The 12,594-nt window shown below is 40.1% G+C and overlaps 1 protein-coding gene across 6 annotated transcripts in view; it reads right to left on the bottom strand.

The window, feature by feature from the left end:
* ECT2 (epithelial cell transforming 2) overlaps positions 1–12,594 on the bottom strand; it is a 64,153-nt gene that overhangs the window by 26,560 nt on the left and 24,999 nt on the right. For all 6 annotated transcript variants that reach the window (XM_059731150.1, XM_059731152.1, XM_019478616.2 and 3 more), the window contains 8 exons: positions 10,370–10,485; positions 10,105–10,167; positions 9,013–9,235; positions 7,213–7,349; positions 6,432–6,551; positions 4,314–4,382; positions 2,729–2,839; positions 832–928 (listed from right to left, as the gene is read on the bottom strand). In XM_059731150.1, the coding sequence (XP_059587133.1) occupies positions 832–928; positions 2,729–2,839; positions 4,314–4,382; positions 6,432–6,551; positions 7,213–7,349; positions 9,013–9,235; positions 10,105–10,167; positions 10,370–10,485 (936 nt within the window). The remainder of the gene's footprint in view (positions 1–831; positions 929–2,728; positions 2,840–4,313; positions 4,383–6,431; positions 6,552–7,212; positions 7,350–9,012; positions 9,236–10,104; positions 10,168–10,369; positions 10,486–12,594) is intronic.

The following is a 12,594-nucleotide window of genomic DNA, read 5'->3' as shown; positions in this document are numbered from 1 at the left end:
AAAGGAAGTTATTCCAGAGAGTTTAGTCTGTTTCCTTGCAGCACAGCAACAATAACGGAAGGAGAAAAATCAATATAGGGCCCCAAATGAAACATGAAATAAAAAATTAGTCCATTTGAGTTGAACTGAGTAAAAGTTAATTAAAGTTCTGCCATACAATATGTCGGGAGAGGAAAGTGGTCACTTTTTCACTTTTTTGGAGGTGGAAAACAGCAGACAGATGCAAGCAAGTCATTCATGTCTAAAAAGCTATGGCAAACTTAAAAAAAAAAAAAAAAAAAAAACACAAAAAAAACCCAAAAAAAACCCCACACACTTCAAGTGAAGCAGAAAATCATGCTTCTGTTACATGAGGTACCATAAATTTTATTTCTAGGAGTCGGTTTCATCCGGACTGCCTCTGACAACATATTTAACGGATCACTTAGGACTGCATAATGGCTACACCAACGGATGATTCACATACTAACAAAGCAGACACTTAAGTCTGACATGATGGAAACTTGAAAATTATTTCGTGCTATGCAACTCAAGTTTTCCCAGTTGTTTTAATACAAATCAAATCACGCTGCTTTGGGAATTGAATGCATATCCCACTATTAGAATAGAGATCTGCCTACATCTGCATCCCTGAAGCAGAGCAATGAAGTCTAGTCAAGTTTATACTAGAACCAATGAGCAGCTTTGCCAGTTGTCATTAACCATGAGAAGAAGAAACTTAAACTAAAACCATATATGTACAAACCCTTACAAACCAACCAAATCACCACTGTCACATTGCGTTTTAACCTGCAGGCCAGACTAACAAAATATATCATATCAACGAGTTACCATTTAAAAGCAGAGCAACACTAGGCAGTCTCTGTACTGGTCGAATAAGGAGTTCAGCTAGAGTTTGACGGCCACATTCGGGTTTAGCTTGGTTTATCTAAAAAAAAATTAAAATAAAAAATCCGTAAAACAAAAATTTTAACAGCTGAGCAGCAAGGAATTTTTCTTCTACTTGAGACAGCTAAAAGTAGAGTTAAAAATGGGTCAAAATTTGCTTCTTAAAATATACATTCCAGCAACACAGAACTAACTGAAACTAGAGTGTTAGGAAAATGATACTATTTTATCACTCAGCAAATCTGTGCCAAGGAGACAGTGGTAGAGGGAAATTGTAAATAAGTTAAGCAGCATGCATAAATGCAACACTTCTGGGTATCCATTATGCATCTTTACAAGGCTTATATATTTTTTTAAGGGATATTAAAAAACTATTGTCAAAAACCTTTTGTTACCCAGATTAAGATAATGCATGGCATACAAGTTATCATTTCACTAGCAAATCTTAAAAAGAAGCCTTTTATATTACCTCCCCAACCCCAAGCCTTTTTCCACTTCTACAAATCAAAAATATTACAGCCATCTGTATCTTCTGAAAGTGTCATTCAAGTACAATCTTATCCACCCTTACAAAGATGATGCCACCAGTTAAGACTGTCAGTTTGGCTATGCAATTCTTTGTCTCTTGGTTAACACAGAAACCAAATTTTGGGTAAGATTCAGGTCTATACGTATAAAGCTACCAGGGATCTAGGAACTACCAGGATTTAGGAACTTCTAGATAAGAGTTGGCCAACCCTAGCCGACATTAACTCTCTCTCACTTGCACCTAAATAATAATGAGATCCTGACTTGATATTACTGAAAAGGGATGCAAGATCCTTGGAGTGATTCTGACTTCTTGACATGTCACCACCCCCCACCACTTATGGAATATATCATTTACCAGCATATCAACTAGGAGCTCCATGCTCCACTAATTTTCTATACCTATCAAGACAATTTTTATGCTCCCAGAACTCAACCACAGAGTTTTACTCAAGAATAGCAGATTCATTACTATTACTAACTTTAGTTAAATTAATTTAAAAGTAATTAAAAATAAATACCACCCATTTGTTCTTTAAAATCATCTTTAGTTATGTAATATTCACAATTCTGATTGAACAGGGCTGTTGCTGGCAATTTCTATTTTGGAGAGACTAGTGTCATGTTCTGGCACGCAGGATTAGGGAAAAAGAATTACAGCTCCACAATGCTTCCCCTTCATCCACAGAGCTCTGGATTTACTATATTGGGTGAATTGCTTAGATTAAGGTTGAGCTTCAGCATTTTAACCAGGGATCTGGGTTCTCCATTTTCTCTTTTAAGAGAGAAAAATACAGGAAACCAGAGATTTCCCCTTGCAGGCTGGCAGAGTTTCAGCCTCCAAGGGGCTGCTTTTAGAGGGGAGTAGAGGGAACAGAGCAAAATCAGGCAGAGGGCACCACATGCATATATATGTGCATGCACATACGCACATGGTAGCCAGGCAGTATTGAGAGCAGCTCCCACAGCTGCCCGCAGGTAAGTCTATGCGGGGAAGTGGGGGGAGCAGAGGCAACACATTGGAGAGCATAGGTGGGCGTGTGCTCCCCCAAATTTCTGTGCTCACAACAGGCATGAGGCTGCAGCCTGGCCAGATTGTGGGCAGGAGCTGCTTCCATGGCCCAGGGGGTGGGACCTGATGCAGAAGGGCAGAGACAGGGGTGGGTGTGTGTACGTGCACGCGTGCATGCATACATATAGCAGTGTTTCATTTCAGTCATGGAAAAACATTGGTGGGGGGTTAAACAGAAGAAAAAACAGAATCCCTAATTATAATCAAGATTGCTGAAGCTGATGTTTGACAAGTGCATACCTTTAGGAAAGCATGAAAGCGTGGTTTCTGTTTTTCACATTTCGTAATAGTTTCCTTGCTCATCTCAAAAAAGTTCACAAAAGGAGGGTATGTTTTCAGCAAATCTTTTGACTGAAAAATAATGCAGAACATTAAGTACAGCACATGAACAAGCAAGTAGTCTTAATCTACTGTTATGCAAAACAACTTTTAGGCAGTAAAATGGCTAGTTACAGCCCTGGCGCACATACCAGATATCACTGATGCAATTTCAGTTAGTCTGAAGCTAGTCAAATGCACCACAGGATAAGAAAACCCATATAATCTTGAGGTAAATTTACATTGTGTGTCTATATACAAAATACAAATATAAAAATTCTGCTTAAGGATCACAAACACCACAGAGTTTGCAACTTGGGCCAAAGTATTCACACCAGTTGCCCACGTAATGGTCTTCAGTATATGGGGCTTGTTTTCAGAAGCACCAACTATCACAAGGGAGGGAGGGGTAAGGAAGGAAGGTTTTAGTAGTCAGCAACTCTAAGAAAACTTAAAATTTCTCTCTCTCTAATTTTGGGCCAACAATAGCCAAGTTGGCAAAATTTCACACCTTCTCTTCTCTAGGCCTCCAAATGACTTCCTCTTGAAAAATCCCCTTCTTCAGAGATGGGGAGGAAGAAATCTAAGAAATAATCATGGAGTTGCCTGCCATTCTCTTTAGAAATGATGACATGTACAAATACAAAAAAAAAGTGAAATTTGCTTCAAATCAAGTAAACTACAGCTACTAATCAACAACAGCCAAAACTTCTGGGCAACTATTCTCTGCATCATGGTTTACCAAGTTTTAATAACTTTCTCTTAAGAAGGGCAGTAAAGCATTGGAACGGGTTACCCAGAGGTTGTGGAATCTCCATCCTCGGAGGTTTTCAAGACCTGAGTAGACAAGGCCTTGGCTGGGATGATGTGGTTGGCGATGGTCCTAAGCAGGGGGTTGGACTAGATGACCTTCTGAGGTCCCTTTCAACCCTAAATTTTCTAGGATTCTTTTCTCCTTTTGTGCATATTTAGTACTAGGAGACAGGAAATCCTGGACTAAACAAACCAAACGCAATTTTATTTGCTCAAGAATAATTTTCCCTCTACTTCATCTAAACTTTTGCTAATGCATCTTTACATTCCAACTTTATTCCCACTAAAACTAATAAGGTACAAAACTAAACATCCTATGAAAGGTCATTTTTTGGTGCTTCCAGTTTTGTCAAAAGTAGTAAGTATCAGAGGTCAGGAGAGATTTTTTCCTTAAAAATCTTCAACCCTGCTTTCTATTCTAGAGTTTGAATATCTGAAGGAAGTCTTTTAAAGACTTTGTAACTATATTACAGAAGAGAACAAGGTCCTTAGTCTGACATGGGTTGTGCTATAAACTTCCTTGCTACGTCATCCTGTGGTTGAAGGCAATAATTCCCCCCCTCCCCCAAACACACACGGTGAAAGAAAGACAGACCAAGACATACATTAGTTTTGAAATTTGCACCATTTTTGTCAAGTAATTTAGATTACTATAGGAAAGACACTAGTTCACTGGTATCATAAAATAACTTACATATTTAAGGTAGATATTGCCAATACTTTTGCTTTCAGCCCAGGTTATCATAAGATCTTCAAGGTCTTCCTGGAATATAACCAGTTAAAAACTTAAGCCTTTTTTTTGGAACACAGTAAGCAATCTATTTGTCATATCCATTTAGTTAAAATCGCAGTGATTCAAGTTTTCATTTAGTATTTATACACATCTCCAAAAGTCTCTACACTGCTAGTGCTGGTGTCTGAAGCCTTACAAGTCAGCATAGCATCGTATCCCATGAACGGAGACAGGAATGTGTCAGCAAACAGCAGCTTTGAAAGTGGGATCTTGTCACAGTGGCACTTAAAGAGCCCCTCCAACATCTCTGCATTCTTGAAGTTTCAGCAATGAGGCAATAACCAGCAAAATGGTACCCTCTGCTATCTTGGCTCTCTCTCTCACCCCCTCAAACTGAAGTTATATTTTTAAGTCTAAGACAGGGGAGATTTGGTGAGGAGTTTAAATACAAAGAGACCATCCTAAAGCATTACACATGGAGGAAGAAGAAATGGGGGAGTCACTTGCAACTATCTTTCGTATGTTCTTTTCACTGGACAGTTTAGCAAGTGGTATCCCATACTCTGAAAATGAGATGTGGCATTAAGTGGAGACTGAAGTACCGTTCTATCAAACCAAGCATTCACACCATGCCTTAGACCTAGCATGATCAGTGTTTTGTAAAAGCACAGACAGAATTCAAAGCCTTAGTACAACTGCTCTGATCCCCATTCACTACTAAGCTACTAGTGAATTATTCTATTTTCATACATGTTCTACTACAATTCAGTTAATGGAAAACTTTTGGCTTCCCCCGTTTGCTGCTGAATGACACAGAAAACAGGATGATGCTGCCAAATTTAGGTCCACCTTGCTACACAGAATGTGAGGTCCAAGTTTATTCTCCATTTGCCTATGTCAAAGTTGGGACTAAATTAATCACTCAGGAGCAATGACCAGAATACAACTTCAAATGGCACTTTATTATCCATTACATCACTGTAGAAGCAACTTGACCTTTTTTTACTCTTACTATGCATCATGGGCATATTCACTTGGGGTACTGCTCTTATGCTTCTGTTTCTCTTCTCAGTAGGGTGAAAACAACCCACATTAAGCACAACATTGCACTTGTATTTGCATGTTCTGTACCATCCCATTATGTATGGGGAATCAAACACTACAGTAGTTTGGAGAATAACCTTACAAAAAATTCCACTGGAAGTAAGCAACATGTAATCCCTCAATTCCAGACTACGGACATGATATAAGATTTAAAAGCCCAAAGCAGCTACTAATGGTTATGCCGAAAATTGTACACTAAGCTTCAGAAAATTATAACAGCAAACTCATTACTTAATTAGCATTAAACTCCCAGTAGATTAGCATACAAAATTATGGCTCCTTGAATTGCCATCATGCAGCAAGGAGTTCACAGTCTAAATTAGACAATGACATTTTGACAGTGAGTAGAGACTTTAAGCAATGAAGTCTGTATATTCTCTCCTACAGTTTGTCAAGGACTCAGTGCTAAGCTACAGTCTCCAGAGACAAAAGCCATATCAAGATTTTTAAGAGCAACTAGTTTTGGGTAATTTTCAAGAGTTTATGGAAAAAAAGTAAGACCCCTTTAAGGAGTCTCTCAAGGTGCCCAAAAAGTCAAGTTGCTGGTTATTTCTTTATACCAAAACAGTACTCCTAAGGGAGTAACAGGAAACCTGTGAAGAGATATTACAAAACATATCACATTTATATGCCTGTGCTAAGATCCGAAGTTGTATGTTGACTATTAACAAGTTACCTTTTTTTTTTGTTTTTAAACTTATAGGGCATCTCATGACAGTAAAACATTTTAGGATGCGAGTATCATTCAGCGCTAGAATAAAGCCAACATGACAGCCACACTGCAGTGAACAGCATCGTACAAGTAGTATGAAGTAAATCAGAATAATCTCTCCAACTAACTGACACAGGCATGGAATTAAGGTGTACAGCATAGACAGTAACTCAAAAAGAAAATAACCTGTGCTACAAAATAGAAGATAAACACTTCGCCATGCTGTCCCCCTCCCTCCACCACACATACATACTCAACCTTGCCTTTATTTTAGTGTGCACATCAAGGATATCTGGAATGCTGCCAAATATAGCCTTAATTTCTTCCTGTGCAAGAATAGGTCCTCCAAGCTGCCCTTCTTTTTCCAGTGGAACTTGAAATAACTGAAAGATTAAAATACAAGAAAGTTTGATAGCTTTAGCTTCCAACTAATACATGCAAATATAAAGATACACACACACACGCACACTACTGTACTGAACTTGAAATACTAGGATTAAAAAGTATCTACAATGTTGTTTCCCCAGTCATTTTCTCCTGCAACCACAACACTGAGGAAAGGCTCTTTGCCTCCACACTTATCTGAAGAACACGGTATTATACCAGGTTAATACATGGGTTTTAAAAGAGTACCAGCATTAATCTATCCATTACCAAAGCCATTCAATTTTACGCATATGTATTACAACAGCATAACCCTTTTCATCTACTTTTTTGTTCAGCTACATTTGAGCTCATTCTTATTTAAGTATATAATCAACTGAAACGGAAAATGTTCTCCATGGAACTAAAGCTTTTAGTCAAGCCTATTTTTGCACATATTTGTTTAAAAGGCACTCTGAACAAATTCTCTCCATTTTCTAAACTCTTATGTCTCTCTCTCTCTCCAACTAAAGCAAACTGTAATTAAGTCAGGAATCGGAGTGTTGAATAAATGCTTAAGTGTTCAGGAATGTCAAAAAAAGTGTATAAAGCTATATATTAGTCACAAGACTGACACCTAAGCAGCATCCACATCAAGGAAGACAAGTCTACAATACTTACTTGAATGATTGTTGTCAGAATATCTACATAGTTACTTTCTGTCTGATACAGTTCCTTTGCAACCTGCCATCTTGCCGACTGCTTTGAATGCAAAGGAGTTGAATTTTTAGAAGGCTTTGCACACGATATGGGAGTCTCTGATGAAGAGAACACAAACCAGTTCAGAACCGTCTGTCTAGGAAAGTTGTTTCAGAAGCAGTCCCAAAATTTTTTACAAGGAAACATCAACGGCATTTATTAAAAAACATATTCCTAGGGTATCAAAAGACTGAAAAAACCCTTAAAATCTGTCAAATCCAAAACCATTCTCACCCTCAAATGCCAGAAATCTCTCTCACATACACCCAGCCCAAAGTCTCATTAGCTTCCTGTTTAAGATCCACTGTACAGAGTACGGTGGTTATTTTTAACCTGAAGCATGGCATAGTTATGATTATATCTGACAAGCTGTTCTCAAATCCATGGACCGCTCATTGACTGAAGCTAGAAATACAGAAGTAGCTGCTGAATACTACTAAGGGTATTTTCCTACTGGTATTTTGTCCTGTCAGCAAATGCTGCATCAACATTAGGCAACTGTATATGCATGAGTATGTAGTCCATGAAGCCAACTTTTAAGATTGGCTCCACATTATGCAAAGCCTTAAAACATCTATCATAAAATACAATAAACCCCTAGGTAGCCAAAGGTCCAGCTCACTATGCTCTTTAAATTATTTCTTATGCCCATTTGGGGTATTCTGCGCATTGTGTACACTAATATGACGACACCCCTCACAAAAATGTACATTTAATAATGAAAGTAACCCACCATTTAGAGGGCAACTGTAAACCCAGTTATTCTGAAGTTGAAGTTTATTATTACATGGCTTACAACAATCACTCCTACCTGTCATTATAACAGCACTGCTATCACTAGCTGTTGATTTTGAATCAGAAGAATGATCCACATCTACAGAAATAGTCTCATCTGTTAAGGATGTTTGATCAGTAAAGCTATGCTGGTCCTTACTGTCTTCCTTCTGAGGACTTCTCCTAAAAACACTTTGCTGTACATAGTCCTTCAAGTTTATATAAATTAAGTCATTCATGTTTACATCTGTGACACTTTGTGACATCTCTCCTGAACATTGGAATAGAAGTTTATTTCGAAACCCAAGTATCTGGAGTTGATCAATATTGGATTTTGCATCTTCCTCCCTTCCAGAAGAACCGTACACAATATTATGCTCTTCGTTAGGCAAAGAGTCCACACAAGTTAAACAAGTTGGTTCTTTATAATCATGTGCGATTTTTGTGTCTACAGGATGCTCTGTTGAAGCAACAGTATGTTTCAATGATTCAGGAGAAGATGACGGCTGTATAGCGATTTCTTTGCTTTCTTTTGGGAAAAGAATCTTTATTGGCAGATATAACGCTGTTCTTTTCTGAGATACCTCACTGTTTGGTAAGCTGTTTGTTTGTTGTAGGCTTTCAACAGGACACATGCAACATTTTGGAGTAGAATTATCCAAAAATGTGTATTTGGTAGCTCTATGTCTTTTCCTCCATGCCTCGCTACATTTACTAAACTTATGAGAGCTGGCTTGGTCTCTACCCATGTTTGAGCTCCTCATTTTTAGTCTGTTCCCTGCACAATTTGAAAAAGAAAGAGCCTGAAGTTACTTAGCAAACCTATAGCATAACCAATGACCTTCTGCCCTCCTCCTCCTCCAAAAAACCTCCCGCAACATGACTGACAAGAGACCAGACCGGTATCTGGAGCATAAGTGAGTTTGTTGAGCAAAGGGTTTACTATACCTCCATTGGCAGCACTAGACTCTGGCGTGTTAGAAATATCCAACAACGACCCAATGGAAAGGGAATGTTCAGCTGATGGACGTTTCCGAGGAGGGAATGGCGACATGTCAGTTTCTCTCGTAAGTTGAGCAAGGGTTTCTCTCAAGCGACGTCTCTTGCGGTTGCTATTAGGAGTATTCAGGGAAAGCTGAGACACAGACTTTTTGAGTCCAGGACTCTCTGGCTGCAATTGGATTCAAAACACAAAAACAATTCAATACAATCAGACAGCTTTATAGCTTTTGTGCAGAGTAAAGCTATGTCCAGATGGAACATGAAAGATGTCCATCTAATTCTCTGTAATCTCAGAAATCAATACAATTCATCCTCTTACATGTAAGCATTTTTAGAACTAGAAGAATACAACACAAGTCAAGAGTTGACCCAAGCCTAGCATAAGGAAGGTGTGCCAGTATCTGCAGTCAACTGTACAAAGAATGATGTGGTTGGCATCACATTCAACTGCCTACACCTCCCCAGCTTGAATGACTATATAGTCATTTACAGATGTGACAAGGAGTCTCCCCACTCAACTTTACTTGTGAAGCGTGGTTCAAATGTACACCTGAGATCCACAGCAAGCCACCTTACATGCTATACCACTATTCTTCAATAGAAGTAACAAGTTACACTGTATAACAGTTCCCTCCCTACCCTACCCCCAATCTGAAGATTAAATGTATTTCCAGATTTAAGTATCCTGCGCCAAAAGTGCAAGAGAATCAAGAAAAAACTACTTTAACATGCAAAATGACTGTAGTGTTATACCAGCTATGACTGTCCAGGAAATAAGCTAGCAGCAAGGTCTGTTGTATTTCATACAATACAAACAAACTATCTTGTATTGGACTCGCACAGAGTCCAATACAAGCAAACAAACCTTGCTTCTTGCATCTCTCAGGTAAGCAGTGTGCAAGCAAAACCATATTACAGAATTTTAGGATATGCTACCATAACCCTGCAAGTTCCAATTTAAGTCTGACCCTGCAAACTTTTATGCACGCACTTTACTACTACATAAAGTCCCACTGAAATGCCAAAATGTCACCATACCTTTGAAAATAAGTACATGGGCTCTCCAGCTCTGGCATCCATCTGAATGCTTCCCCAGAACCACTAGGTGGGGAGACAGAAAGGAAGCAATTATTGTAACTTGTTATAGCGCTCAACATAAGCTTTGGACACACTAGATTAAAAAACTGTGTCAGTCACGTGACTAGTTAGATTCAAAGTGAAAATCAGAGTACGTATAGCTGCATCTTGCATACTGAACAACTTAAAGGCAGAAAACTCCAAAAACCATTCTATTTATACTGACCTCCTGCTTTACAACATAAAGTTTTTTTGGAGGCTCAAATGGAAGATTTTTTACTGTGTTTTCTTCAACAACCAGGTGGGTGCACCTTTCATCACCAACAGGTAAGTACTGTCCGCCTAATAGGAAGAAAAATAAGGTGAATTAATTGAAATTAGAGGTTTCAGGTTGACAATATTTTGGAAGAAACCATTACCCCCTCCCCCATCTATGGCACCCACATAAGACTGAAGCTGAAGAAAGGAAAAGTGACAAAGGGGACACAAAATGAAAGGGAAGCTGACTAGTGAGGTTTGACAGCTACCTGCTATTCTGTCCCTACACAAATCATTCTGAAAGCAAAAGCAATGTGCTGGCATAATCCACAGTCCACAGGAAATATTGTGCAGTTTATATGAACAGGTAGCACTTGCTCCCAAATTCATAATTTCAGTTATGATGAAGAGCACTTCTGGAGCTCAGGAAGCACTACAGCATAACCTCATCAATCTGTCATGCTTGGGACTGAGCACCTGTCGGAAATTTGAAAATGCCGGATTTTTTAAACCAGCGGCCAATTGCAGAGGAGGGGAGAGGGTAGCAGCAGCCAGTCCTGGAGTGGTGACAGAGTGGTGAATGCAAGCTTCCCCCCACCCTCCCAGACGCAAAGGGTGACGTGCCAGATTTTTGATAATTCCAGATTTATGAGGGTATACTGTGTTAACATTTTCCCACTCCTTAAGAGTGAACCCAAATAATTTGCCTAGAAAGCTGAGCACAAATTCAAAGCTGTACATGTTACAAAGCTCATTATAATGCCTTGCTAAAGAGAACATTAAGACAGAATCAGACTACTTGCATCAGGCCTTGAGAAAGGCTCAAATATGTACTGCATATGCAAGTACAGCTTCTAGAATAAGTGCAACACACTCTAGGAAAAAATGATGATATGTGAACATAAGTGTAAGAGTATCAAGATTAACCACTTAGAGGCTGTGGATAGAAGCACTGTACTGGTATCATTTGATACTGTTAAACTAATATGATGCAGCTGTTACATCTGCATGTTCCTATAGCAGTTTAAGATGAGGAAAATTGTAACAGTTACAGTCAGGAACAGCTCATTTAGGGCATGGACACGCGTACATTTTTACTGTCAAGAATTTCTCTGAAATTCTGGCCTGTAGGAAAACTAGCCTAGGAGCAGGTATATACACATTCCAACTGCTTTGCTAGAAAGCTACATATGTGGGCTGTCCAACCAAGGAACACTAGAAGGCTGCCCCCCCGGGTCATCCCCTGCCACCGCCAGGGTGGATTCCAACCCTAGGAAACTACCTGCCTCTTCCCCCGCCCATAGCAATTAACAGCCAGTTGGCAGCGGGGAGTCCATGGGAGGAACATGGTCCTGCCTCCTCCACTCCTTGCACTCCTCCAGGTGAACCCAGAGCAGTGATGGGAAATCAGGAGCATTTTGCCACAGTGGTGAGGCTCTCCAAGCAGAGGCAGATTTGCAACTGTGGCACAGCTGTCTTCAGCCCCCCACACACATCCCAGCGGAACCATGGGGCATGAAGGGGAGTGGGACTCTTGCAGCTGAGTTTGGGCAGCTTTGCAGCACTAGCATAGCTGTCTCCCACCCTGCACACCTCTGGTTTTATTGGAAGGAGCGGAGTACTGGGAGTGGGAGAAAATTCTCCTGCAGACTCTCCCCCCCACCCCATTCTGCAAATCAGCTGATTGTCTGGGTGAATTAGGGGGTTGGGGAGGCATCCTTTTGGCGCTGGAACCATCCTGGGGCTCTGAAAGGGCTCCAGGCCTGCACCTGCATCCTGGGTGCACTGCTCTGGGTTGAACCAGATGAGTGCACCAGGCAGGTACTTTTCCCAGTGAGAACCCCCCAGAGCCTCAGAAGTGTTTCTACCTCAGGAGAATGGCAACCCCCACCACCATCCTGGGCTGGCTGTCAGGGAGTCAGGCAGGGACAGCACAAGGCCGTGGGACACTGGGTATCCTCAACACCCAAGAAAAGCATACAACCATCCAAGTTAGTGTGGGAGGGGAGAGATCTACCTGATTCAGCCTGACGAAGGGTTTTTGAACCCGAAAGCTTGCTTAATAACTATTCTCCAACCATTTGGGTTGGTCTAATAAAAGATATCAAATTCACCCAAGGAACCTTGTCTGCCTTCTCCTGGCACACATTTAATGCCCGTACATGACCTTAGAATACTTACAGGAACTAAGAG

This window comes from Alligator mississippiensis, chromosome 7 (genome assembly GCF_030867095.1).
Source record: "Alligator mississippiensis isolate rAllMis1 chromosome 7, rAllMis1, whole genome shotgun sequence".
In the NCBI taxonomy this organism is placed as follows: Eukaryota; Metazoa; Chordata; order Crocodylia; family Alligatoridae; genus Alligator; species Alligator mississippiensis.
The sequence above is the reverse complement of the archived record's forward strand: the minus strand, read 5'-3'. Positions and strand labels throughout refer to the sequence as shown.